At 50.2% G+C, this 27,992-nt stretch overlaps 1 protein-coding gene across 1 annotated transcript in view; it reads left to right on the forward strand.

Moving 5' to 3' along the window:
- The window catches only part of CTNNBL1 (catenin beta like 1), a 98,769-nt gene that overhangs the window by 31,728 nt on the left and 39,049 nt on the right, over positions 1-27,992 (forward strand). The window contains exons 4-10 of the mRNA XM_079979398.1: positions 3,531-3,670; positions 8,584-8,681; positions 12,245-12,338; positions 13,814-13,905; positions 15,623-15,695; positions 15,988-16,046; positions 17,239-17,387. Coding sequence (XP_079835524.1) covers positions 3,531-3,670; positions 8,584-8,681; positions 12,245-12,338; positions 13,814-13,905; positions 15,623-15,695; positions 15,988-16,046; positions 17,239-17,387 — 705 coding nt within the window. The remainder of the gene's footprint in view (positions 1-3,530; positions 3,671-8,583; positions 8,682-12,244; positions 12,339-13,813; positions 13,906-15,622; positions 15,696-15,987; positions 16,047-17,238; positions 17,388-27,992) is intronic.

Below are 27,992 nucleotides of genomic sequence, written 5' to 3' on the forward strand. Positions count from 1 at the left end.
TGACAGTGCCCCCAGCTCCCAGCCCCTCAAGACAGTCCAGAAGGATGTTATGGTCGATGGTATCAAACGCCGCTGAGAGATCCAGCAGAACTAGGAAACAGCTCTCACCTTTGTCCCAAGCCCGCCGGAGATCATCAACCAGTGCGACCAAGGCAGTTTCAGTCCCATGATGAGGCCTGAATCCCGACTGGAAGGGATCCAAATGGTCCGCTTCTTCCAGGCGTGCCTGGAGTTGTTCGGCAACCGCTCGCTCAATCACCTTGCCCAAGAATGGAAGATTTGAGACTGGGCGATAGTTGGCCATTGTGGCCGCATCTAAAGATGGTTTTTTAAGAAGCGGTTTAATAACCGCCTCTTTCAGCGGGTCTGGGAAGGCTCCCTCATGGAGGGAAGCATTCACCACCCCACGAAGCCCATCGCCCAGTCCTTCCCGGCTAGCTTTTATAAGCCAGGATGGGCAAGGATCCAGGAGACAGGTGGTTGGTTTCACTCGTCCAAGCAGCCTGTCCACATCCTCGGAGGTAGCAGATTGGAATTGATCCCACTCAACTTGACCAGACAGAACTCTAGCACTCTCCCGCCCCGGTCCTGCTCCCACGGTGGAGTCTACTTCTTCCCGAATCTGAGCGATTTTATCTGCAAAAAACTTTGCAAAATCATTGCAGGAGAACATGTGGCCCGTACTGGGCCCCGATGTTGCAGGTGGTTCCGCTAAATTGTGAACCACCTGAAAAAGTCTCCTGCTGCTGTTTTCTGCAGATGCAATAGAGGCGGTGAAGAAATTCTTCTTCGCCGTCGCTATCGCCACTTGGTAGGCTCGACGTTGAGCTCTAACCTGTGTCCGGTCAGATTCGGAATGAGTTATCCGCCACCGGCGCTCTAGCCGTCTCAACGATTGTTTCATTGCCCTCAGATCCGTGGAAAATCACGGAGCTGTCCGGGCTCCATGCAATCGGAGAGGGCGCTTCGGAGCCAAACAGTCAATAGCCCTGGTTAACTCCGCATTCCAGCGGGCCACCAGGGAATCGGCTGAAAGGCCATCAACATGGGATAAAGCATCCCCTACCACTCTCTGGAAACCATTTGGATCCATTAAGTGGCGGGGGCGGACCATCCGAATTGGTCCCACCTCCCTGCAGAGGGGAAGGGTCGCGGAGAAGTCCAGTTGCACCAGGAAGTGATCTGACCATGGCACTTCTTTCGTTTCGCTTTTAGTTAGTGTCAGATCACCAACATCCATAGAGGTAAACACCAGGTCCAAGGCATGTCCGCGGCTATGGGTTGGGCCAGACTTATTCAGGGACAGCCCCATGGAGGCCATGCTTTCCACAAAGTCCCGAGCGGCCCCTTGTAAGGTCGTGTCGGCATGGATGTTAAAATCCCCTAGGACAACCAAGCTGGGTGTCTCCAGGAGAACATCCGCCACGACCTGAAGCAGCTCGGGCAGGGAATCCTTGGTGCAGCGGGGAGGTCGGTACACCAAAAGGAATCCTGTACTGCCCCTATTGCCCAACTTCCAGAACATGCACTCGGAAAACTGGGTCTTCCGAATAGGACGCCTGGTGCAAACTAATGGCTTTCTAAAAATCACTGCAACCCCCCCCCTCCCCGCCCACATGACCTGGGTTGCTGTGCGTAAGAGAAACCTGGTGGACAAGCAGCGGCAAGGACAGGCCCATCTGCTTCATCCAACCAAGTCTCTGTTACACATGCCAGGTCAAGTCCTCCATCCATGATCAAGTCATGGATGGCAGTGGTTTTATGAATCATTGACCTGGCATTGCACAGCAGCACCTTCAGGTCATGTGGGTATCCCTTGCTGATTCTAGTATCCATCCGGTCAGGACCAGACCCGGAGGCAGGAATAGTCCTCAGATAACGACTAAACCTGCCCCCTCTGTAATGACATGGTCTAGTCTTAGCGTAACTCCTCCTCCTACCCGTGATCACTGAGATCGGGTGTCCCAGTGCATCCCCCGCTGTGGAACATGCCCCAGCCATTTTGTGGGCTGGGGCCCACTCCCCGGCAGCCCTGACCCCTCCCCCTAAGAACAAAATAACACCTTAAACATACAAACAAAACCAATAAAACAATACAACAACAAAAATGTAAAAATTACAAAATAATAATTCCCCAGACCCAACCAAACATCCATCCCTCCCCCACCCCCCCACATACAAAAAATCCAAAAGAAAATTTTAAAAAACATTTTAAAACCACTCTGTGCCCCTCTTGCAATAACAACTGTCCTAGTGAGGCCTGTCAGGCCCCGCCCTGGGCCAGGTGGTAAGTGGCAGGAAGGAGCAGGACCCTCAGGCACTCACTCAGGGGAGTCCTCCTGGGCAGCAGGCAGCAAGCACCAAGCAGTCCTTGTGAGGCTTCAGGCCCCGCCCCAGGCCAGATGGTAAGTGGCAGAGAGGAGCAGGGCCCTCGGCACTCACTCAGGGGAGTCCTCCTGGGCAGCAGGCAGCAAGCAGCACGCAGTCCTTATGAGGCTTCAGGCCCCGCCCCAGGCCAGATGGTAAGTGGCAAGAGCAGGACCCAGTAAGAGCCAGTTAAAACCAGTAAGAGCCAGTTAAGGAGTAACCTAACAGCTAAATGCTAGAGTGAATAAACAGTTCCAAATAAGGTACAAGGAGGGTTCTGATATGTACAGTAATAAAAACACCGGGTTGAGTAGGTGTTTCTAAGGATTGTGGTTGGCTGAGCGAAGGGGCAATGGGCTGGCAGAAGGTGTTTGAGGAGAAGATGAAACAGCCAAGGGGACACACATCTTGCCTATATAGTTTGCATTCTAATGGAGAGCTCTCTTTGGATTCTGCCCTGTAATGTATTCCTGAAGAAAGTCTGAGCAGTTGGGAACTTGGTGTGCATCTCTGTACATGAGCCCCCAAAGGGAATTCGCCCCACGTTGGCTAGTCCAGGGCTGCAGAATTCTGCCTATTTATTAAGCATGTATTAAGCCATAGGGAGGGACGCGGGTGGCGCTGTGGGTAAAACCTCAGCGCCTAGGACTTGCCGATCGCATGGTCGGCGGTTCGAATCCCCGCGGCGTGGTGAGCTCCCGTCGTTCAGTCCCAGTTCCTAGCAGTTCGAAAGCACCCTTAAGTTCAAGTAGATAAATAGGTACCGCTTTATAGCGGGAAGGTAAATGGCGTTTCCGTGTGCTGCTCTGGTGCCGGTTCGCCAGATGCAGCTTGTCACGCTGGCCACGTGACCCGGAAGTGTCTGCGGACAGCGCTGGCCCCCGGCCTCTTAAGTGAGATGAGCGCACAAACCTAGAGTCTGTCAAGACTGGCCCGTACGGGCAGGGGTACCTTTACCTTTACCTTATTAAGCCGTAGGGGAAGAGGTGCATCGAAGGATGCTGGACTAGACTCACAACAGGTCGGCCTTTCCTCATCCCCTTCCTGTTTCCTTCTTTTCTTTGGGGTTTCCTATGGGCAGTGAGATGGCAGCAGCCGTATCTGCCCCAGGGGCCATGGACCTTTGCTGGCCCTGCTGAACTTTGCCCTGCTTCCTCCTGCAGGTTCATGGAGTCCGAGCTGGATCTCAACGACATCATCCAGGAGATGCACGTCATCGCGACCATGCCGGACCTGTACCACCTGCTGGTGGAGCTCAACGCTGTGCACTCCCTCCTCGGGCTGCTTGGCCACGACAACACCGATATCCTTTCTGGGGTGGATGAGCCAGGCTCTGCTGTCAGTGACACCCCCCCCCCCCCGCAGTTCTGGTTTCCTGTCGCTGCCCCTCTCTGTGTATTACCACTCACAGCACAATTGGGATTCTCGTGAGAGTCTGAAGCCAGGCATGCATGCTCAGAGCAGCATGTTGTGGCATTGTCCCTCGGCCTCAAAGCCAGCGGGGGGACCTTGGGCTAGTGGGGGCGTGAGCTGTGCTGATGGGATTGATGTTGCAGAGGTCAGTCTTGGCAGGGGAGGAACCCAGTCTGGGAAAAGCAGCAGAAGAAAAAGCAGACCACGTCTTGGGAGCAGGTGAGACTGGGAATAGTAATTCAAGGCTGCAGAGAGCACAGTGTTTTTCAGAAGGTGCAGACACATGCTGACAGCTGCTAGGAGCCACAGGTGAGAGTTGAGTGCAGGATGGGGACCAAAGGTGGACAAAGGACCCCAGAAGGAGCACGGCATGTTCTTCATCAGAAGTACTACCCCCTTTCCCCCCACATCCCACACCAAATGAAACTATGACTGTCTTAGAGCTTGGTCTGCTAGGCACAGAAGTGCCATGGCAAAAGGACTGCAAATGAGCAGGCAGGGTAAACACACACACACACAACTTGTTTGTAAGGATTTTCCAAAGTTCTGAGTCATTTAAGGATGACCATGTTGCAGTGGGAATGTTTAATCGCAAGTTGGGCAGTGTGTGTCCAAAAGGTGCAAACCAGATTCCTCCATGAAAATGAACGTGGCTTTTGTGGAAAGCTTTTACCGTGAGCTGCAGCTCTCCAACCTGTGACTGTTTCTCACCCGGCATTCAGAGCAAGACAAACCCTTTGCTCCTGGGTTTAGCGGGATTCTGTATTAGGCTTTTTGCTGCTTGCTCGCCTCTGCAGAGAACAACGTTCTGCAGATCAAACCCCACTGCTCATCTTCTCCCTGGTCTGGAGTGGAAAAAATTGCGAAGTCAGTTGTCTTTGGTCCCGCTGGCTGGAGTGGTAAGTGAGTCAGTCACAGGAGACGGGGCATTCTTGGTGGTGGTGCCTGTGCTCACAGAACTCCCCCCCCCCCAGGTTGCTTAACAATAACATCAAACAACCCTGCAGGAGAAACCTGTAGATAAAGGCTAAATACATCTTTATTTGTCCAGATATACGGTTTGGAGAAAAATGCTTTTTTGGTGGTGCTGGAGATAATTGTGTCAGCTGCACTCTGTTAAGACTTGTGGGTTTGTGGTTTTAATTGTGTCTTACTGTTGTGCGGCTTCGCTTGATTCAATTTACGTTAGCCCCCCTGTGCTCCAGTTGCAGGAAGAGCAGCTTACCAGAACAATGAATGAGTATTAAAGCCCAGTGAGTGCAGCAAAGCAGGAAGCGCCTGCTGTGCCTGGCCATCTCTGTCACCTTAGTTCGTGGCAGTGCAAAGCTTTGGCCGGAGACGAGGTTTGCGGGCAGCTTGAGAGTGGCATTTTGTACCCAAAGGTCAGCATGGATTTGTCATTCTCGGGGAAAAACACAAACAGTGGGGGGTTTGGCTGGGACTTAGTGGTCTTGCTTGCGGTGACCTTTAGAGGAAGGAATGCAGAGTGTTGTGTCTCTCCAGCCCTGAGAAGCTAATGCCTGGGAGTGACGGCCACTGCTGACGACTTGTCAGAATATCCATCGCTCAGCCCTGCATTGAGCAAAGCGGGGTCATCCTGTATCTGTCATTTAGATTGGGGGCAGAGGCTCGGCTGGTGACCTGCAGCCCCCCTGAGGAAGGCGCGGTTGCCAAGAGCTGCTGGAGCTCCTCTGAAATGTTGGAAGGCAAAGCAGGAGAGAGCAAACCGAATCCTTAGACTTGAAACGCTGCGTTTTAGCAGAAGTGAGAATGCAAGGATCATTTGAAGTGAAGTACCTGGGCAAATGCGGCTTTGTGTAAAGTGAGACCAGAGAGATGTTTTGAAGGCTCCCCCCTCCCCTCCCCGAAAGGAGTGCTAAACTGAGCTGGCTCTTCACACTTGATTTAAGGTTGGTGCTTTGGCAGGAGGAGGACGGAGAGGCGAGGTGGATAAAATCCCCAGCGATAAAATTAATTTGTGGACAAGGCAGCTCCTCTGCTGAACCAGAGCCAAGGATGCGAGGAAGCGGTAATGCTCAGGTGGTGGCTTAAATTAGCAAAGGCTGAGAGCCTCCTGGGAAGAGAAGCTGCTTCCTTCTCCAGGCCTCTTCAGCCCAGCTGGCAACATCTGCAGCAAGTTGATTCTGAAAAAAAGCTGCCTCTTAATGGAGAGGGATTGCAGACTTGAAACAGGCCTTGTGTGAGCTTGAAATTTTATTTTGCAGCGATGGCAACTGGAACGCAGAAGAGAGAGCGCTCTCTCTCTCTCTCTCTCTCTGTGTGTGTGTGTGTGTAGCCAAGCTGAGGCTTGAGGGCATGGCTGACAGAGACAAATCCTGCTTTCCTTATCCCCTCCTTTTCTCCCCCTTTGGCCTTTCCAAGATGAATTAACGGCACAGGGACTTCAGCATCTTCTTGATTCCCTACCTGCAGAGCTGTGCACAAAGATATTTATCCTGCTGCATCCCTCAAGGGCCGCAGTTTACAATGATATGTTAAGCCCCCACCCTGATAAATCTTGACACTAAGCCGCACTCTCTGATCCACCCAGATAAGGACTGCAAGCTAAATATCCCTTCTCCCATTGTACTTGCCCCCATTCACTAGAAAACCAGCTTTCAGATGCTTGTCTTAACAAAAAGAGTGGAAGAGAGTTGGTTACATGATGGAGCAAGTTTCAGGATAGACACACGAGCCCATGACTTGCCTGTTTGGTATGCTGTTGATTTCATCGATAGAACCCTCCTGGTGATCCCAGTGGGACCTTTGAGTAGGCTGGGAGGCTGCTGGTGGAGCCATCACTCCAGCATATAATATATTTTATTTGTTTATTGCATTTCTATCACACCTTTTGTCTTGGAGTTTCTACCTCCCCCTGCCCCAGAAAGCACAGCCAGGGTGTTCTCTGTGGCAGCCTCTAAACTGTGGAGCCCTCTCCTCACAGATCTGCTTCTGACACCTAATTGATTTAACTGACTTACACTGTACTTTTAAATAGTTGTAGTCCTCTCTGGGACCCCATTGTAGAGGGCCAACAACAACATATCTAAGTGAATAACAGCTACAACTCCTCTTTCCTGGTGGGCCAGAGAAAGTTTTCAACATTTATGAAGTAGGCTTTGTGGGCTCGACATTCAGCAGGGCATTTTCTTTCTGCTGCAAGCAGCTTCAGTCTTCTGTGGAGAAGCGACAACTCTGATGCTGCGCTATGTTGGCGAACCTGGCCTTGGAGTCCAACTATGCATTCCAGAAGGAGGGAAAGGAGGAGCACGAGATGAAGGCAGTGAGCTTTCTTCAGGAGGCCTCTATGTAGGACACCTCGAAATGTGGGTTGCCTTTTGTGATGTGCAGAGAATAGGTCAGGACTGATCATCGCGTATCGGAGAACAGTCAAGTAGGCCTAACGAGCGGGAATGTTTCCGACGGAGCTGCACTGCGGTTTAAAGGATCTATCTGTTACATAAGCCCTGAGTTACAGGTTTGGGAACAAGAAACCAGAAGTTTGGAAACCAGAAGTTTTCGTGCGCAGCAGCATCCTGGCCCAGTTGAGCATGGCAGCCTCATTAGGAGTCTCTTTGCTTTCAAGTTCGCAATGGCAGCATGACATCCACAGATTGGATTTTTGCAGTGCACTGTTTTCTGTGGAAAGTCTTTGAAATTATTCCCAAGTAAGATAGCAAAAAACAGGGAAACAGGAATGGGCTGACCCCAGAAGCTGTGAATTTTTTCAGATCGCATCCCTTGTCAATAAAATGAGGGCTGCTGTCCATACTAAATTCTATGATTCTACTCTGCCTGTGTGACATGCCCTGCAGCCATACCCAAATGGTCTAGCTTGCTGTCAGCTAATTCAAACATGGGTCCTGGTACCTCGGTTCCCTGCTTCTACATGGACTGGTGTTGAAGATAAATGGGGATATCAAGTTTAGGGCAGGTCGTAGCCCCAGGAGCAGCCACGTGGTGTTGGGTAGAGAAGAAGAAGAAGAGTTTGGATTTGATATCCCGCCTTTCACTCCCTTTAAGGAGTCTCAAAGCAGCTAACATTCTCCTTTCCCTTCCTCCCCCACAACAAACACTCTGTGAGGTGAGTGGGGCTGAGAGACTTCAGAGAAGTGTGACTGGCCCAAGGTCACCCAGCAGCTGCATGTGGAAGAGTGGAGACGCGAACCCGGTTCCCCAGATTAGGAGACTACCGCTCTTAACCACTACACCACACTGGCTCCATAGATGTCATGGGTCTTGCAGAGACTCTGGGCTGTCTCCTGAGAAAAAGGGGAGTAAAAGAAATTCGAGGGCCAGGTGGGATTGCAGATAAACTCTAGCCACAAACAAAATGTCCAGCCACTGCTTCCAAGCCACAGCTAAAAAGATAAATCTAAATTGGCTAACGATCACTTTCAGATGCAGTTACTGCAGGCAGCACCCGGCACTCCCAGGCTGCCCAGCACCACTTCCTAGCCAGGTGTCGCCCTTGACAGCACTTCTTTCATCATCGCCAGAGCCTTTGATTTGTATGCTGCTTTTCCATCGAGGCAGCTTACAACATGAAAAGATTTGCCTAATTACAAAAATATAACAAAAGCAGTCATGGGCAATGAATAAAAAGCATGTCAAAGCATACCAAATAAAGCAATTGCCACGTAGAGGTACTGATTAACTTAATTACTGGAATCTCGTTTTGCAAGGGATCCTGTTGTTGGGGTTGCAGTGTCTGTGTGTGCACAGCGGAAAAGGGGTGTCTTCATTGCTGCTGCAAGCGGCCTTGCCTACTTGGAAAACCTGGCGTTCCTTAACGTTCTGTACATGTGTCTATAGCTGTGGTGGATCTTCTGCAGGAGCTCACAGACATAGACACCCTTCACGAAAGTGAGGAAGGAGCTGAGGTCCTCATAGACGCGCTGGTGAGTAGCCCCTTCTGGCCAGACCACCTGCCTGGGTGAGAGCCCCCTGTGGTTGGCTCTTGGCTTGCATTTCCTTGTAACGCCAAGCCGGGATTTTCTTACCACGGCCATACACAGCCATCTGTTTGGTTGCGACTATTGAGAGATGAACAGTGCTTTCAAAGGCAAGCACTCCGCTTGAAAGAAGAGGGTCAGGGTGCATTGCCATTTGATGTTCTCGTGAGAGCATGCCAAAAGCCTTGCAGGGTGAGGCCAAGAACCCACCTAGTCCAGCATCCTGGTCTCTCAGCCGACAGCTGGACCTGGTGGGCCCTGAGTGCAACACCCCTCTCCTCCCTCGTGATCCCAAGCAACCTGGAAGGGAGCACAGCGTCTGAATATGCTCTGAACAGCGGGTGGAGAAGCTCAACCATTGGGTCTAGCAGCCAGGGATATGCTTACCCTCTTTGAAAAATGGTTTCTCCACGGGAAATCCGGGGACAGAAAGGACTAAATGGGAATATGCACGAGAGGAGAGAATATCCTTGGTTAGAGACAGCCATGCTTCTGAATACCACTTACGGGAAAGCACAGGAAGGGAGAGGGCTCCTCTTGTTCTCAATTCCTGCTTGTGGGTTTCCCTTTGGGGCATCTGGCTGGCCCCTGTGAGAACAGGATGCTGGGCTAGCTGGTCCATTGGCCTCATCCAGAAGGCTCTTCTGATGCTCTGACGTTCCCTTCTTCCTCCTAAACTTCCATTTCTTCCCTGCTGAGCTCCCCTTCCACCTCTCTCTTACAGCCCCTCTCGTTTCGCATCAAGCTATGGTAGGCAAAGCGGCTGACATAGTTGAAGGGCGCTCCTCCTTCACTGCGGGAAATGCATCCATGCCCTAATCGCCTTTTCCTGGGGAGAATTCTTGAGTTTTAGCTGGCCAGAACTGCCGGGCTGAGTGGGCTCTATGGGGCTGTGCTGGAAGGGACGCCAGGCCAGCTGTCAGCGCTAGTGCAAACATCTCAATGTGAGCCTTTCCACCCTCCGTTTCGAGGGGAAGGGGTTGCTGCGCTAGTGAAACACCTGGGTTGCTCTGCGGCCTTTTGGCTGCTCTGCGGGGGTGGAGAGGGCAGGGAGCTGTCAGTTTGGAGGAGCAGAGCAGCGGCTGCAACCTTCTCCCCGACAATCTCTCCTGCCTCTCCGTTTGTGATGTTACCTTCCAGAGGTTAATTACTGTTGCCCCAAATGAGTTCTTCTGGCTGGCCTCTGAGCTTTTTTAATTACCGGCTCTTCGTTACAAGAGCCGGCCGAATGAATGAGATGGCGAGGCTGGGTGGGGGTAGGGGGGGAGACCAGAAGTAGGTGCTGAGGCTGTGTTCTGAATCTGTTGCGCAGAGAAGCAATAAACCTGGACAAAAGCTCCTTTTGTGCCTGCTCCTTTCTTCCAAGCCTGCTGACAATAGCCAGGTTTCGAGAGTGCTTTATTGTCTACCTTGAGCGAAATGGGTCACGGTTGACTTCTGAATGACTCCCCTTTATTTTACGGGAATAATTACTTTCTGGACATCCGAGCCAAGGTCACTGGATTGCCCTCTAACGTGATTTTGCACCCCACGAGTGTTGCGGTGTTCTGACATCAAATTGTGAGGGTGCTCTGGTCCGTGGAACTGGATAGGATATCTTAACGGACCATCTAGTCAGATCTGCTGGAAGGGCAGGAGTTGGTCATGCTCAGCTCTGTCTACATGGTTAGATTCCAGGGGATGCTTTCTTGAACGATTCTTGTGCCAGCAAATCTTCAGGATGGAGCATCAAGGAAACTCATTACTTACTGCATTTATTTATTGAATTTATACCCCACCTTTTGCTCCGAGGAGCTCAAGGGGATGGACATGGTTCTCCCACCCTTCATTTAATCCCCACAACAACCCTGTGAGGTAGGTTAGACTGAGAGACAGCGACTGGGCCAAGGTCACACCCAGGGAGCTTCATGGATGAGTGGGGATTTGAACCCTGGTCTCTGTCAGGAGTGCATGCAGGAGCCAGGCCCTGGGACCAGTAGGGCTTTGCAGGACTGGGGCCTTCCTGAGTTTGTTCTGGGGAGGCAAGGCACGGCCGCACAGGGGAGGCTGCTTGGTAACTAACTGCACCTGGTGGCAAGAGCTGGGAAGGGATAGAAGGTCAGCATTTCCCTTTGGCTCTTTACCACAGCAATACGTTTCCTGCCTTGCTACGTTTGGCTTCTTGCTTCCTGATCCTCAGACCTCGGCTTCTTGACTCCTTGCTTCTCGACCCTCGGACCCTTGACTTTGTGACTCCCTGCTTCCTGACCCTTGGTCCCCTGGATTCTGGACTCTTGTTCCTGCTCCCACCCCACCATCTTGCCCCCGGTCCCAACGTCCTCAGCCGGGACTTTGATTGCCCATAGACCAGACTGTGACAGTCTCCCAGGTCTTAGTCTGACACGAACCCCCACACCATTACTGACTCTCCTTGCTTCAGGTCCATCCCGTGGACTCCTACCAACCGAAGAACTCAGGGTCCTATGGATTGTCCTTGCGGAGCCTAAACACATTGTGTTTAGGTTTTCCCACCCTAATGTTCACCCGCAGGGCTGTCAATGGCTCCTAGCCCCAATGGCTCTGCTATTCCTCCACAGTTGGAGGCAGCAGAGCTTCTCAATACAAGTTGTTGGAACTGCAGGAGGGGAGAGGGCTCTTGCGCTTGAATCCTGTTTGTGGGCTTCCCACTGGGGCATCTGGTCGGCCCCTGTGAGAGCAGGATGCTGGGTAGATGGGGCCCCCTTTGGTCTACCCCAGCCGGCTCTTCTTACGTTCTTAAATTCAGTAAATAATAAAAATAAACAATGAGAACCAGCTCAGTGAAATCGGTTGCAGCATAATAGCAGATGTCTTGGCTTGCTAAATTGTGCTCAGAGTGAATGTTGTTCGTGTCCAAAGATAATTTTAATCAGATAAAGTTGCCTTCAGCTGCATTCCTTGTGTAGGCTACATCATAAAAGGCAGGGAGTGATTGCTTGGTGTGTGTTCCCCCTCCCTCCCCCTTCTGAAAAGGCGGCATTTCTTCCCTAAGGCTTTCATTATGCGTAATTGCTGGCCCTTGGATTCTGCCCCAGCCCCTCAGGAGGCGAGCAGGACTGGAATCCCGCTCCATCCGCAACTGGCAATTGCTTTCAAGGCTGATAGGCAGCTGATGCCCAGTTGGGTTGTTCCGCTTGGCACTTTGGAATTCAGGGAGATTATAAGTCAATCAAGGCATGATTTAGGGAATAGCAGACTTGTGACAAGGTTCACATTCTTCAGGTGTTTTTCGGTTGTGTCTGACGTAGGAAAGTTGTCCAATTAATTACAGGGAAAACACTGCAGTGGAGTTTAAGGGGGGGGGGGAGCTTTGAGAGCCAGCTTGTTCCTTTATCAGAGTGCATCTCACTGCAGTGTTGGTTGTTATAATTATTATTATGTTTTGACTTCTGATTTTCCACCAACTCCTCTGCTTTGCACTGATTTCTGCCACCCCCACTCCCTTAGGAACCCCTCTCCTAACCTTTATGTCTCCCTCTTTTGTGGCTCAGGTTGATGGGCAGGTGGTTGCCTTGCTGGTCCAGAATCTGGAGCGCTTGGATGAAAGTGTCAAGGAGGAGGCAGATGGTGTCCATAACACTCTGGGTAAGGAGGGCTTGAGGGACAACCTCTCATCGTGGACCCAGTCAGCAAGGACACAGATGTGTGTCACTGTTTTATAATGTTCATAGAGCTCCACGTGGTGGATCACATTTGAGAGCAGATGTACCTGCTGGTGTCGGGGCCTGGGAGCAGGTCTTAGAGTGCAGCCAGGCCTTTAAAATGTCAGCTGTGCTATCTCTTAGCAGTATATTTGAAGGCAATCAGCTGACTAATAACTCCATCACTCACCTTGTTCCATAGCGAGGGCTTCCACGTAACTTTAGGAATGTAGGGACATACCTTCAGCCATCCATTATTGAGTGGAAATAATGAGTTGAGGTGTATCTGCGACTACCCTGCTTTCCTTCATACTGATGTTTCCCTTGCAGCCGGGTGCTGGAATCAGATGACAATCCACTTAAGCGCCCTGTTTCCTTGGAGCAATCTCTTAAATCAGCTCCACCACAATATAATGGCCAGCTCCACCACAATATAATGGCCAGCAGCCCCCCTGAATCTGTTATCTTCCACTCAGTTTAAAAAAAAGGTTGATATTTTGCTGACTAGATATACCTGTAGAGGAGATAAGAGGGAAGGAAAATGCCTGAAGACTTGGTGCTGGAGTCTGGGAATCTGAAATTCCTTCTGGGTGCAATAGCTATTGAGGTGTAGATGTGGATGGATGAAAACAGAGTTTTGCAGCTGGGGGAGTGGCAGGGGATGCAGGAACTTGGAGGTTCTCTCTCTCCCTCTGTGTATGGAGAGTTCTTCACTTTATTTGGATGCTGGAGAAGGAAGTTGCTTCTCCCCATAAACAGAGCAAGCAGCAACCAATAAATGCCTTTTCCAGACACAGAATCGCGCTTCCTGGGCAACATTGCAAAGAATGACCCCAAAGTAATGGCTCTTGTGTCAGAGCTGGTTGGTTTGTCAACAGAGAAAAAAATGCCACAAAAACAAAAGACCCTCTGCTATGTAAGGCTTTTTACCAATTCAAGAAGAGCAGCTGGTTGTTTTGGGGTCTTTTTTGGGTAGGGTGTGTGTGTTCATAATTATGAATGCTGGTTTAAGCCTGGATATTTATTTTCTTTTTAATTTTTATTGATTTATTAACTGCCCCAAAAGTGCAATCTTAACGAGATGAAACCCCTCCCCACACCAAGAATCAAAAGTTTAAACCATAAAGTGTTCCAGCTCCGGAGGCAAATAGAGCAACTCCAAAGAGGGATAGTAAAGTATTAATTTATACAAAGATTCACTTTACAAATAATAAAGATTTATAAAATATGAAAGTGTTCTTCATCTGTGAGTTCCATCCTAATCGAGAATAAAGTTTCTATATATATTAAATGAGCCAGAAATTTGCATGTACTGTGACAGCACTGAGTCACCATTTGCCTTAATATCTGCAAAAGAAATAAAACCGTGCCGTAACTTTCTTTTTCTTACCTGTTCCTTCCCCGCCCTTCCTTCCAAAGCTATCATTGAGAACATGGCAGAGTTCCGTCCAGAGATGTGCTCAGACGCTGCCCAGCAGGGCCTCATGCAGTGGCTCCTCAAGAGGCTGAAGGCAAGTCCCCCAGGCCTCTCCTGATTCATGCGCCAGACACTGATTTTAGCACCTCTTGTCCTCCCTTTTTATTGCTCCCCCTGGCTAGCTCTCAGCCTGTGGTGCAAGGAGGGAGCTGCGGCCCAAGATAGGTGTTTCCTTGTCAGCTCTTTTCCCACCTCCTTTAAATGACTTCGTATCTCCAGGTGATGAGCTACACCCAAGGCTACTAAAGGAGCTTGCAGATTTATTCTCAGAGTCAGTAATCTTTGAGAATTCTTGGAGAACAGGCGGAGTCCCTGCAGACTGGAGGCAGGCAAATGTTGTCCCCATCTTTAAAAGGGGGGAAAGTCTACCCCCCGACCGGTCAACTTCACATCGATACCAGGAGAGGTCCTAGAATTTAGATGTATTCCAAAGCAGTGCTGCCTCCCAACTGTGGAGGACAGAGCAGAGCCATCTTGGCTAGGAGCCATTGGCAGCCCTCTGCGATTCCATGAACTTGTCCGATCCTCTTTGAAAGCCACCCGAATTGGTGGCCATGCCTGCCTCCTGTGGCAAGGAGTTCCATAGTTCAACTCTGCGCTGTGTGAAGAAGTGCTTTCTTTTAGGATGAGGAGTCAAATGAAGGCAGTGCGCCCCCAATCTGCGCTGTCTTTGTCCTTCATGCCTTTCCTTTCAGATAAGCTGGCTGAAACAGGAATGCCCAAGGGCCCAGTTTTTCGTTTGAGCAGAGCCATTGTCCTTCCATCTTCCCCTGCTCTCTGGCTGCCACAAGTCCCCTTGCGCACTCCTGTAAGGAATATGCCGCCTGCTGCAGAAACCCATAAATGTTCCTCTGTGACCCTATGCACTTGTTAGTAGAAGCAATTTGTAATTTGCTGGTTGCAGGTGATAACAGAACTTACGTTTTCTGCTCCCCCCCCCCCGCAAGCCACTATTCTAATTTTATTCTACGCAAGTCTGTCTTGAGCATAAAACTGGTCTCTGCTTTGTAATTATCCTGCTAACTCAATGTCTTAGAAACTGGGGCATCTAGAAATAGCAATGCAGCTCCTCCATTTCAAGGCACCACCGTCACCTCGCCACGTTTAAAATTCCCAGTCCTCGGTGCAGGATCCACACCTTTCCCCTCTTACTTCCCACACTGGAGGGTTCCGCTGGGTTGGATGAAATGTGACCAGGTGGCAGAGATATCCCAGTATAGAGGAGGGTCATTAATGGGGAGCTTTCCTGTTCGTGGGGCAGTTCGTGGGGCAGTGATCTGATGACCTTCCCAGGGTTCTCCTCCCTGTTTGGAGAAAGGGAGAGTTAAGAGGCGCCATGATAGAATTCTATAAAATCCCGCATGGCATGGAGGAAGTGGCTCGGGAAAGGTTTCCCTCCCTCTCCCATGACACAAGAACTCATGGACAGCCAGTGAAGCTGAATTTTGGAAGGTTCAGGACAGACAAAAGAAAGTCCTCCTTCACACAGCCCATAGTTAAGCGGTGGAACTCCCTCCCACTGGAGGCAGCCATGGCCACCAACCTGGAAGGATTTAAAAGAGGATGAGACAAATTCGCATAGGAAATTCCTGGAAGCCACAGGAAGGCTGAGTGCTCTCCTGCCCGGATCCTGCTCGCTGGTTTCCCACAGTTGGCCTCCATGAGAGAGCGGGATGCTGGGCCTGATCTAGCAGATGCTCTCACCTGACGCTCTCACCTGACCGGCTTCTCTGCTCTGACTCTTCCAACAGGCAAAGATGCCCTTTGACGCCAACAAGCTCTACTGCAGCGAGGTCCTGGCGATCCTTCTCCAGAATAAGGACGGTGAGAGCGCTGACCTCGGCGGATTGGTATTCTGCTGGGCTGTGCCTCTGGCTTGTTTCAGATCATGACAGCTTCTGCTCTCTCTCTCTGTTTCCCTCCCCATCGGTGCCTCGCCCCTCCTGCCTTTGGCTTCCCCTTCCTTCTGCTCACTCTCTGTCTCCTTCCCTCCTCTTTCTCTCGGCAGCTTCTGTACTCTGTCAAGCCATATTGATTTTGTTTGCTGATATATCGGTGTTAGATGGCTGTAAAATCTGACAGTTGGCTTCATTCTCCCCCCCCCCCCTTCCTGTAGACAACAGGGAATTGCTCGGGGAACTGGATGGAATCGATGTGCTGCTTCAGCAGTTATCTGTGAGTAATTCGCCGCCATCTTCCTTGCCATTGGGAGCCCCAGAGCCAGGCTTTTAGAACCGGGGAGGAAGGGCAGGAGCAGAGAGCAGCTCCCAGCAGTGGCAACGGCAGGTGCTTCACAGCATATAGGCACTTCCAGGCGCATGCCTGCCATCCTGGATGACTTTAAAAGAACCATAGAATTGTAGAGTTGGAAGGGGTCTAGTCCAACCTCCTGGGGCATTCATGGAGAATTTGGTCACCAGGGGCTCCTTGTCATTACTTGCTTTATTTATTTCATTGCATTTATAAAGGTAAAGGTAAAGGGGCCCCTGACCATTAGGTTCAGTCGTGGCCGACTCTGGGGCTGCGGCGCTCATCTCGCTTTACTGGCCGAGCTTCCAGGTCATGTGGCCAGCATGACTAAGCCGCTTCTGGCGAACCAGAGCAGCGCACAGAAACGCCGTTTACCTTCCCACCAGAGCGGTACCTATTTACTTGCGCTTTGACGTGCTTTCAAACTGCTAGGTTGGCAGGAGCAGGGACCGAGCAACGGGAGCTCACCCCGTCGCAGGGATTCGAACCGCCGACCTTCTGATTGGCAAGTCCTAGGCTCTGTGGTTTAACCCACAGCGCCACCCAAATCCCCTTTTCTCCGAGGAGTTCAAGGTGGTGCACACATGGTCCTTCCCCTCTTCATTTAATCCCCACAATGACCCTGGGAGGTAGGCTAGGCTGAGAGAGGCAGTGAGTAGCCCCCAAGGTCACATCTAGGGAGCTTTTTGGCCGAGTGGTGGGGATTTGAACCCTGGCCTCCCAGGTCCTAGTCTGATACTATTACACCACCCTCACTGCCACCCACCCACCCACGGCTGCTCCCGGAAGCCTCCATGATCCCTTGTTTCGGCCATTGTGTCAGCGCAGAATGCCTTTTTAAAAAAGCTTCCTGCATGCAGGTTGTTAAGGAACCTCCTTGTGGTGCTGGTGATGAGCAGACCAGCCCCACCTCCCAGTGAGAGCTGGATATGACCTTGTGGGTCCCCTGCCTATGTCTTCCTGTGCTGCCCTAGTTTATTTTCCTCACTGCCCTCGGATGTCAGTAATTAGGGGGCGCACACATACAGCTGATATTTATGAGATTGTTTTAGGGGGTGTTGCTTTTCGAGGAGGGACGAGACAGACAATAAAGCCTTCCGGCTTCCTCCCCACACAGGTGTTCAAGCGCCACAACCCTGGTGCGGCAGAAGAGCAGGAGATGATGGAGAACCTCTTTGACTCCCTTTGCTCCTCGCTGATGCTGAGCTCCAACCGGGACCGTTTCCTGAAGGGAGAGGGGCTGCAGCTGATGAACCTCATGCTCAGGTGAAAACTGGCGGACATGAGACATGGTGCCTGGCCCCTTGTGGCAGCGAGACCTTCCTCCCCACAACTCCTCCCCCCCCCAATATATCTAGGGGTTGGGTATTAGTACTAGTATTATATTCATTTTGATCCCTTCTTTTTCCCTGACCAGGGACTCAAGGCTGCTCACAGCTAAAACAGAAACTGATAAAAACATAGTGGGCCGAAAACAATCATTTAAAAACAATTAAACATTAACAGTATGCGCCTGTGTATGTATGCCCTGTTAGAATATACAGACCATTACAATAAAAACAGCAAAGGACCAGGCCTTTTGTTAAAAACAGTCAGTTCCCCAAAGCCTGTTGGAACAAGAAAGCCTTCAGCTCCCAGCAAAAGGACTATCTTCTCTAGGCAGGGAGTTCCAAAGTTTCCTGATAGCAGCCACCACTGAGAAGGCCCCCTTCCACATCCCCACCAAATGTGCCTGTGAAGGGGGCAGGGCTGAGAGAAGGGCCTTTGCCAAAGATCTCAAAACCTGAGAAGATTCATACGGAATATTACGGTTCTTCAGAAAGCCCGGACCTAAGCCGTATAGGGCTTTATAGGTCAGAACCAGCACTTTGAATTGTGCTGGAAACTGACCAATAGCTGGTGTAGCTCTTATGACGAGGATATCTTGAAAAGAGGATTAGACAGCTGCATGGAGGAGAGGGCGATGGAGAGGCCGACTAGCCAGGGTGGGACGCTGGATGCTTCTGAATACCAGCTGCCAGAAGCCACAGGAAGGGAGAGTTGCTTTTGAGCGCCAATCCTACTTGTGCCTTTCGCATTGGGGCATCTGGTTGTCCACTGGGAGGACAGGATGCTGGACTAGGTGGGCCATTGGCCTCATCCAGCAGATGTTCTTCTTATGTACTAGACTGAAGGCCTGTATGGCACCCTGAGATGTTGATGGTGGTCACTGAAGGCTGCAGGCCCATTTGGAGACGCCTCCCTCTGCCGCCAGCTCCTGCTCTCCCAGAGATGTTTTCATATACAGCAGCAAAAGCATCTGTGCAAACGGCTTGTGCTTTGGGGCGGGTGTGTGTGTGTGTGTACTGGACTGAAGGCACCCCACACGTGCCTGTATTCGGAGCCTTACGGTGTCTGTGAGGGAGGTGGGTCTGAATGGCAGCCCACTTCCTCTTGGCACACACAAGACACACACTTCTCACGTTAGACTTCTTTGTCTTTTGCATGTCCAAAATTCACAGCTGGAATCAAAGTGCTGCCAACCAGGCTTTGTGCTGGAGGCTTTTGCTGGCTGCTCAATCATTGCTTCTTGCGAGTCCCACGAGTGGCTACGGACAGACATTCTGTGGAGGTAGCTAAAAAGCTCTGCCTCCCTTTTTCTCCCCCCTTCTGTTAACCCTGCTAAGAGTGAGCTTTTTTAATGAAACAGCTTCCGGACCCTCCTCCCATTTTTTCGTTCCCCCTTGCGTGCCCAAGTCCCAGCCTCGATGCCTTCCTTGCCCCCTCTGGCATCCATCTCTCCTTGCCCGTCCCCAAACCGCGCCCTGCCCAGGGCTTCCTGCCTGCCCGCCCACTCGCTCGCTTTCCCTGGGTGGGCTGAGCGGCGCAGAGAGGCGGCTGGCAAGTGCTGGCTGGCAAGAAATGATCTATTCCTGCAGACTAAGGCTGGTAATGTGCAACGGCAGCAGCAGCAGGGAACTGAATAAATAACCAGGAACGTGGATTATTATTCAGACCGGAGTGCTGAGTTTTCTTAAGGCTAATTAAAGCAAAGCTGCAAAGCTCTGAAACCCTGAACAAGAGGGAGGCTTCTCTCTTCTCTCTCGCTCTCTCTCTCTCCCTCTCTCCCTCTCTCCCCCCCCCCCCGCCTCCTGGATTTCCCGTCCTTTTCTCCTCTGAACGCTAAGCTTGCACCGCTAGCCTTGCAGAACTAATCACCTGGAGTCCTTGAGCCATATGGGTGGGACCTTGCATTTTAATTTTTAATTTTTTTAATGGCTTCCCTTCCTTTTTTGGGTGGAGTGGGGAGGGGGCTGTGCTGTTCACCACCCTTCTCTTCCCTGGTACTAGCTGGCAAATAACAACAAGGAGAAAATGTCTCCCTGGACGCAGCTGCATTTAAAAGGAGCTCTGAAGGGCAAAGCGTAAATAAACCAGCAGCCCCATCTGTTGCTGCTGCTGCTGTAGCACCTCTACATCCACCATAGAATGAGGTAGGACGTCTCTTTCCCTGATAAGGATGGCTGGGCATGGGAGGGGGGTCATGCACAACCCAGAATGTGCAGCCATTTCCCATTGCTGTATTCGTGAGTCTTCAGATGGCACAGCGTCACGGCCTCCAAATACTAAAGGCCAGGGCACAGCCAGCATGGTGCCTCCATAAGCTATAGATTGCAGCTGCATCAGACTTGGCCGTTGGTTGGGACTGACTGCAGTTGTAGCCCACAGAATCTGGATCAAATTATTACAGTGTGGCATACTTGGGGTTGCCCTTGAAGACGACTCTTGAAACTTCCAGCTGGTCCAAGATGCAGCGGTCCGATTCCTGGCTGGGTTGCTTTCAGAACCCCTGCAGCTCCGGTTCTGAGACAGCGGCATTGGCTGCCAGTTTGTTGCCCAGTTCAATTCAAGACACTCACTCTAGTGTTCAAAGCCCTAAAGGGCTAGGCCCCAGGTACCCTAGAGACCGCCTCCTTCCCTGCAAACCCTCTCGGGTGTTGAGACCATTGTTAGTTCCAGCTCCCTCAGAAGCTTGGGGAGGGGTTAGTCTTGGAGAGGCATTCTCTGCAGCAGTCCCTGAGTTGTGGTGTTCCCTTCCCACAGAGGTGCATCTGGCATCTTCACTCTACAGCTTTTGGTGACTGCTGAAGATGCACCTCTATCCCTGCCTTGGACATCTGAGATGCGTGTTTTCAGGACCTACCCTTTTCCTGTAATCTGTTTCATTTTAAATCTGAATTTTAAATGGTTGTGACCTGTCCTGGACCTGATGATTAAGGGCAGATCGTCATCATCATCATCATGGTATAACTTGACCCAAGCTCACCTCCTCCTCAAACTCCACTAGCTTTAATGAGAGACTTTGCCACTGGGTAGAGGTGAACCTGGTGCAGCAAGTTGTGAGAATCTGGACTCTAAATCTTCCATGTTCTAGAGGAGAAGGAATTAAATCCGGCATATATCTTTCCCTTCATGCCAGAGAAATGGTCCATAGGTTAGTGGTGAAATGCATGCTTTGCACACAGAAGGGCTCAGGTTAAATCGCTGGTGTCTTTGGCAGCTGGTCATGGGCAGGAACCATTTCTAGATGGCCTAGGAGAGCTCCTCTCACTTGAAGAAGACAGCTAGATGAGTCTGACTCTGCACAAGAACATAAGAGCCCTGCTGGACCAGGCTGGGGCGAACTGTTCCCACAGTGGCTAATTCACAGGCAGGATTCGAGCACAAGGACACCCGCCTCAAAGTGGTTTCCAGCAACTGGTATTGCTGGAATTCCAGTTCCACTGGTTTTACTAACATCTAGAGTGCACTGAGGCTGCTTGTTTCAGTGGCAAGAAAGCAATGTTTTCTGGAGTGAATGTGGATCATGTGAACTGAAGGGGGCCGGGGCAGTTAGGAGTGCCTCATCCGTATGGAGATGGGGCACGTTCTCTCCGTGAAGGGCAAGGGGAGTCCGCTGGAAGGAGCCGCATCATTTTTGGTCCGAATGTGAAGAGTCTGCATGGGTGGGATTCCTGTTTGCTTATTCAGCAAGGGACGTGGGGAGGGCCTTTGCCCTCGGACCACCTTCCTGTAAACTGGATGCGTCCCACGTGAGGAGGAGGAGGAGGAGGAGAGGAGAAGGCCAGGCCGGGGAGGAGGCGAGATTGCTTGCTTGCATGTGTGCACTCCATTCCATCAGTGGGGAGCGTATTTGCCTTGGCTGCAAATGAGCAAATGCAGTTTGCAGGTTGGTGGCCTCCAACTGGAGGTTTAGAAATGTCACATCCAATTAAGGTCTCTCCCCAAGCACAATTCAATTTCTTTCTCCAGATTGGGAGCTGCCTGAGGCTTCCAGGAGAGAAAGTGAGGTGTCCTTCTGAGGCTTGCAGAGCCCCTTCTTGTGTGGAGGAGAAACCCTTCTTCTCTCAAGCAGCTGCCTGGGAAGGCCTCACCCTGTATTTGTAGCAAGCAGGGAATGCGCTTGTCTTGACTTTTAAGTGCCAGGAAGCACACAGGGGAAATGGAGAGACATATTGAGTGTGGGGGAGAAGGTTCATAAAGCTTTTCTCGGCGGGGTGGGGTGGGGAGGATCTCTTGCAAAGCCATTTGTGGTGGCTTCCCTTGACCACCTTTTCTGGCTGCGAGAGGGTTGTGGGCCCAGTCAGGAATAACACATGAAAGTCAGGAGTGTGTTTGCATGCAGAACGCACTGCAGCAGCCCCTGCAAAAATATTTCATTACGTCTCTTGTTTTCATGTCACATCAGCTCCTTGGAAACCCGAAAATTAATGTGTATCTACTGAAATTTCCTTTCAGCACAGCCTCACGCTGTGTTTATCTAGCAGAATCAGAGCCTCGCGCCACTGTTTCCTAATGCGCACCCTTCTGCAAACATCCTGCGATAACAGTCCTTCGGTGAAGTGACTTTGGCTTCTGGTACCCTGCTTTGGGGGAGTTTCTTGGGGTCTTTTGTCTTCCTTCCTGACAGGGACAAGGAAGGGAGTTGCCTGATGGGCAGGGTTTGACAGCAGTGCTTCTGAAGACCACTTTCTGGAGGCCACAGGAGGGGAGAGGGCTGCTCTTGTGGTCGAATCCTGCTTGTGGGTTTCCCATAATAGGCATCTGGTTGGCCACTGGGAGAAGAGGAGGCTGGATGAGAGAGGCCACTGGTTTGACTTAGTAAGCTCTTCGTATGTTCTTGGTCATTTGGCCCCAATGCCCTGTGGGTGCTTCTGAAGTCATTCTTCCATAGATTGCCAGGATTTCAAGGTATCTGGGGAGGGAAGGAGGGGTTGGACCCGGCAGCTGCCATTCTCACCTCTCTAATTCTGGAGGTTAGACTGCCACACAGGGGCTGCCCTTGACTCCTAGCAGCTGCAGAGCATGTAGCATATAGTCCGCCAAGAGTGGTTTCTGGGTGCTTTTTGAAGCGCTCTTCAGACGGCCTCCTTCCTGGAACCCTCCGCCACCATCGCCACCCCTGTGACTGTCCTCTTCTCCATCTTGGAGGCTGATCCACCTTCACTCTCCTGCTTGCACAACTTGTGACTTGCCAAGCCAAAGGCAGTCCACCAGCTTTGCTTGGTGACCTGCTGGGTGCTTATTATATCACCACCCCCATTTCTTTCAGTTTTGGACATGTACCAAAGCCAGGAGGTTTTTTGAGCCTTCGCATGAGTTGTGCTTGGCCTGGTGGGTTTCCAGTGCCAGGGAGTTGTCAGTGCAATGAGTTTGTTCCTGGTCTTTTTAAGTTCCAGGTCAGTCGCTCGTTTGGTGAGGCTCCCAGGCTGTGGTGTCTGAATTAGTTCTCACCCAAGAGAGATTTCAATAAGCCCAAGATGAGACTAAGATAAACTGCTTGCCCTCTAGTAGAATAAATATTTCAAATAAAATCAACCTGAGACAGTCCAGTCAAACAGCTATTGATCTCTACAAGCCTGAACTTAAACCCAATGAATATTCCAGAGATCAGCTCCCTGCAACCTGCCTAAATGCTGATCAATATGCAATTACTTCCCCCGAAAAAGGAGTCCTGAAGTTCTCCAGCCAAAACCTGAACTTTATTTTTTAGCCTTTTATTATTGCCGCTTGCAAGGTGAAGGAGAGCTGGAAGTGGCAAGGGCAGGAGAGGGAGGAGGAGGTGAGTGGATTACTTTCCACAGCAGGCTCCTTCCTGTAAGCGCTCTGTGCTGCCCTGCTGAGCACTCGAAAGGGTAGCCTGTGAAATGGGTTCGTCTTACAGTGACGTTCTATCCCAAGCATCAACACACTTGGCCTGCTCCACCGTACAAGGCGCAGATTTCTTGGGTAGCTTTCTGCATTGCTTTACATTGTGCACCCCTTTGAGACATCTTGTGAAAAGGGGTGTAGAAGTATTCTTAATAGATGCATCAGGGCAGGCTTCTAATAAATCAGCTGGGCAATATGGTTGCACATTTAAGTTGCAATAATTTACCTCTCGGTTTACCTCTTGGTGTTAAGATCTCAGAAGTGGCGTCACCTACACTGAAGAATTTTTGTTGGGATAAAATGGAGGCATGGAGTGTGACGTGCGTTTGCCGCCTTGAGCGCCTTCTCTAAGGTGCAGTTGTGATTGGTTGCTTGGATGGGTGGCCGTCTGCCAGGGATTCTTTAACTGTGATTTCTGCGTTGCAGGAGGTTGGACTAGATGACCCTTGGGTCCCTTCCAACCATAGCTGTCAACTTTTCCCTTTTCTTGTGAGGAATCCTATTCGGAATAAGGGAATTTCCCTTTAAAAAAGGCAAACATTGACAGCTATGCTTCCAACTCTACAGTCATATGATTCCGCAGACCTGCAGTCTAATGCATACCCCATGTGCCATCATATTTTGCAATTCCCTGCCCCTCTTTTGCATCATTTGCATCACTGGCTGTGAAACACGCAGCAGAAAGGCACTCTGGGCATGGGCAAGTTGGACGGCGCATTATGGAAGGGCAGTGGTGGTGGAATTAATCCTGAAGCAGCTGCTCTTTGCCTCTGCCCTGTGTGCAATCTTAATCCTGCTCCTCTTCCTCCTTATGCTTTCTTGGCTTCCCTGGAGGCTTCCCTACACAGCACAGGGCAAACAGGATGTCTGACGTCTGCCTCTGGCAACGCAGCCCTGTGTTCTGGGATCAAGGAGGCAAGGAATTGACCCTCCTTGGCTGGGCCCAGCATGAGGCTGTGCTGGCCTTTTTAGCGTCGTGTTGGAAGGAGTTGGCTTTGACTTGCAAGAAGCTGCCAAGATTTGTTCATCCTCTTTCTTCCCTTCCTCTCATCTGCTCATGTTCCAATTCAAGCATCTTGGTGGCTGTTCTTCTCTTTTGGTTTTGCTTCAGGATTTTTGTTTCTCCAAATCGGACGCCCGCCCCCGAACAAATTGGGAGTTATGCTTTGCTGAATGGAGCTGTGTCGGCAATCAAACGCCTGCTTCCTTGCATTCTCTTTCTTGGCATGAATTTCAAACATACGTCCGCAGTGGCATTTTGCAGCAGCATTTTGCGAAGTGCCTGTTTCATTCCCTGCTGCTGGCAACAGCCATGGAAAAAGGCAGAAAATCCTGGCTGATTTGCTTACTGGTGTTCTGCATTCACAGGCCAAAATGAGGGCTGAGTTCCAGCTTTGCTCTTGAACACAGGGAAGAAAAACACACATACACCTAAAATAATTAAGTCGGTTGCTGGTAAACCATTGTGGATTGCTGGGTTCTGGGGCTGTGAGAGGATGGTATCCTATAAAGGGCCACTTCACATATTGCATGCTTTAAGTGTACGTTTGAAATGAAAATGTGAAACGGAATTGAGCAGGTGTAAGAGCCTGAATGTGGCTTCTTCCTTTCCTCTATTCCCCGTTTCTGCTTCCTTGCACACACATGTAGCTGCCATACAAGAAATATGAAACATTATTAGCGGATCAATATGGCTATGAGTAGGGAGTGCTTTCCCCCTGCTTGACATATCCATTGCGCCTCATCCCTCTTGCTAGTTACAGCTGTAAGAGGGGAGACCCAGTCCCCATGTACGAAAGGTCAATAAAACAACAAGAACACCTTGTGTGAAATAAATTTGCACTCTGTTTCATGTTTGAGAATTAGACTGTAATCGTGGCTGACTTCCATCCTCCCCTGTACTGGGGATACAGCTTAAAGGAATCTCTCTTGGCTTCAGAAAGGGAGGTTGTGTGCAGCTGACAATCCAGGTTCTGCCGAAAGGTTAGCCTAGTCTTCCCTGACCTTGCGCCTTCCAGCTTCCGACTAGGGCTGATGGGAGTTGTAGTCCAAGCCATCTGGATTGGGTGGCAGGTTGAAGAAAGCTGGGGTAGAGTACAGTGGTGCCCCACAAGACGAATGCCTCGCAAGATGGAAAACCCGCTAGACGAAAGGGTTTTCCGTTTTGGAGGCGCTTCGCAAAACAAATTTCCCTATGGGCTTGCTTCGCAAGACGAAAATGTCTTGCGAGTTCCTGCGGGTTTTTTCCCCTTTTCCCCTCTTTTCCTAAGCCGCTAAGCCGCTTATCAGCTGATCCGCTGATAAGCCGCTTAACAGCTGATCGCTAAAAGCCGCTAAACAGCTAATAGCGCTAATCCACTAAGGTGTCAATGGGCTTGCTTCGCAAAACGAAAAAACCGCTATACGAAGAGCCTCATGGAACGGATTCATTTCGTCTTGCGAGGCACCACTGTACAAAATCGAGCTTTGGAATTGAAAGGGTTCCAACTCAGGCACTGAGATGGTTGGGGGCTGTTCTGGTTTTCCATATAGACAGCTGGACTTGGAACTGGGTCCCATCTCCATCATGTGGTTGTTGTGCAGGCTTGGTCTAGTAATTCTCTCAGCTTCTGTTTCCACATCTGTGAAATGGGTAGAGCATTGATCCGCCCTATGGTCGCAAGCACAATGAAGACTGTAAAGCACTAAGGTAGTAGCATTAATAATAATAATAATAATAATAATAATAATAATAATAATTTATTTATACCCCGCCCATCTGGCTGAGTTTCCCCAGCCACTCTGGGCGGCTTCCAACAAAGAATTAAAATACAGTGGTCTGTTAAACATTAAAAGCTTCCCTGAACAGGGCTGCCTTCAGATGTCTTTTAAAAGCCTGGTAGTTGTTCTTCTCTTTGACATCTGGTGGAAGGGTGTTCCACAGGGCGGGTGCCACTACCGAGAAGGCCCTCTGCCTGGTTCCCTGTAGCTTCACTTCTCACCGCCAGAAGGCCCTCAGCGCTGGACCTCAGTGTCCAGGTAGAATGATGGGGGTGGAGACGCTCCTTCAGGTATACTGGACCATTTAGGGCTTTAAAGGTCAGCAACAACACTTTGAATTGTGCTTGGAAACATACTGGGAGCCAATGCAGATCTCTCAGGACCGGTGTTATGTGGTCTCGGTGGCCACTCCCAAACACCAGTCTAGCTGCCGCATTCTGGATTAGATGTAGTTTCCGGGTCACGTTCAAAGGTAGCCCCACGTAGAGCGCATTGCAATAGTCCAAGAGAGATATAACTAGAGCATGCACCACTCTGGCGAGACAGTCTGCGGGCAGGTAGGGTGTCATCCTGTGTACCAGATGGAGCTGATAAACAGCTGCCCTGGACACAGAATTGACCTGCGCCTCCATGGACAGCTGTGAGTCCAGAATGACTCCCAGGTTGTGCACCTGGTCCTTCAGGGGCACAGTTACCCCATTCAGGACCAGGGAGTCCCTCACACCCACCCGCCTCCTGTCCCCCAAAAACAGTACCTCTGTCTTGTCAGGATTCAACCTCAATCAGTTAGCCACTATCCATCCTTTAAATTGAAAGTGCCAAATGATGATCAGTAGTGTTTTTAAACAGAGGTTGGGTGGCCATCTGTCAGGGATTCTTCAGCTGCGATTCCTGCACTGCAGGAGGTTCGACTTGATTGCTCTCGAACAAAAATACCAAAATGGTGACAAAACTGATTATTAAGATAGAACCAATGACAAAGAAAACAGAAGCGGTGGAGGTCTTGATGCGAAGGCTAGAGGAAATTTTTAGAAAAATTGAAAATGTGATGGATATGAAGAAATACCAGGAGACACTATGGGCAGATATGGATGGCATGGGGGTGGGCAGAAAATATTTGGGAATGCCTTGGTGGCTTAAATGAGGCAGGAATTGCAGCCTATGAGACTAAGAGGAGACTGTGAGGAAGGTGAGCAGGATTTTAAATCAGACTTAACTAATAGTCACCTTCCAGTGAATTTTAAATATGCCAAAGTTAGGAAAAAGAATGGGAAACAGTTATTATATATGTGCAGAGTAAATAAATTGATACATTGGCAGGCTCAGATTACACACATGCAATTAGCAAAATTTGGATAAAATTAGAAGAAGAAGAATTGATGAAGTATGTGTAAGGAAATGCAGAAGAATCTTGTTAGAATCAGAAGAATAACTGATGAAGTATGTGTATGAAAATGCAGAATTTTGTTAATATAAGGAACCAGAAGAGGGAATGGAGGGAAGCCATGATGTCTAAAGAACCTCAAAGATGAGGTTTTGAAATGTTTTTGTGAATGGGGACGGGGGGGGGGGTTGTTTTTTGTAGTTAATTGTGTAAATTAACTGTGAAAAAACCAATAAAAATTATTTTCCCGGGGGGAAAAGAACTTGATTGCTCTTGGGGGTCCCTTCCAACTTATAGATTTCTGATTCTAACTGTGTGAAAGGCTTTTAACTGGATTGGTTTCTTGCCTACTGATGTGCAAGCAAGTTTCTCATTCATTGGTGCTTGCTTATGCGGTGCAAGTGAGCCCTTTTAGCAGTTGGTGCAAGAGGAAAGGAGGCAGAGAAGTTCACTGTGTCTCAGCGGCCAACCCAAAATAGAGAGTGCTCCGATCCTCTCTCTTCTGCGGACTAAGACTGAACTTTGCTGCTTGTTCA

This window comes from Podarcis cretensis (genome assembly GCF_951804945.1).
Source record: "Podarcis cretensis genome assembly, chromosome: 6".
Classification (NCBI taxonomy): domain Eukaryota; kingdom Metazoa; phylum Chordata; class Lepidosauria; order Squamata; family Lacertidae; genus Podarcis; species Podarcis cretensis.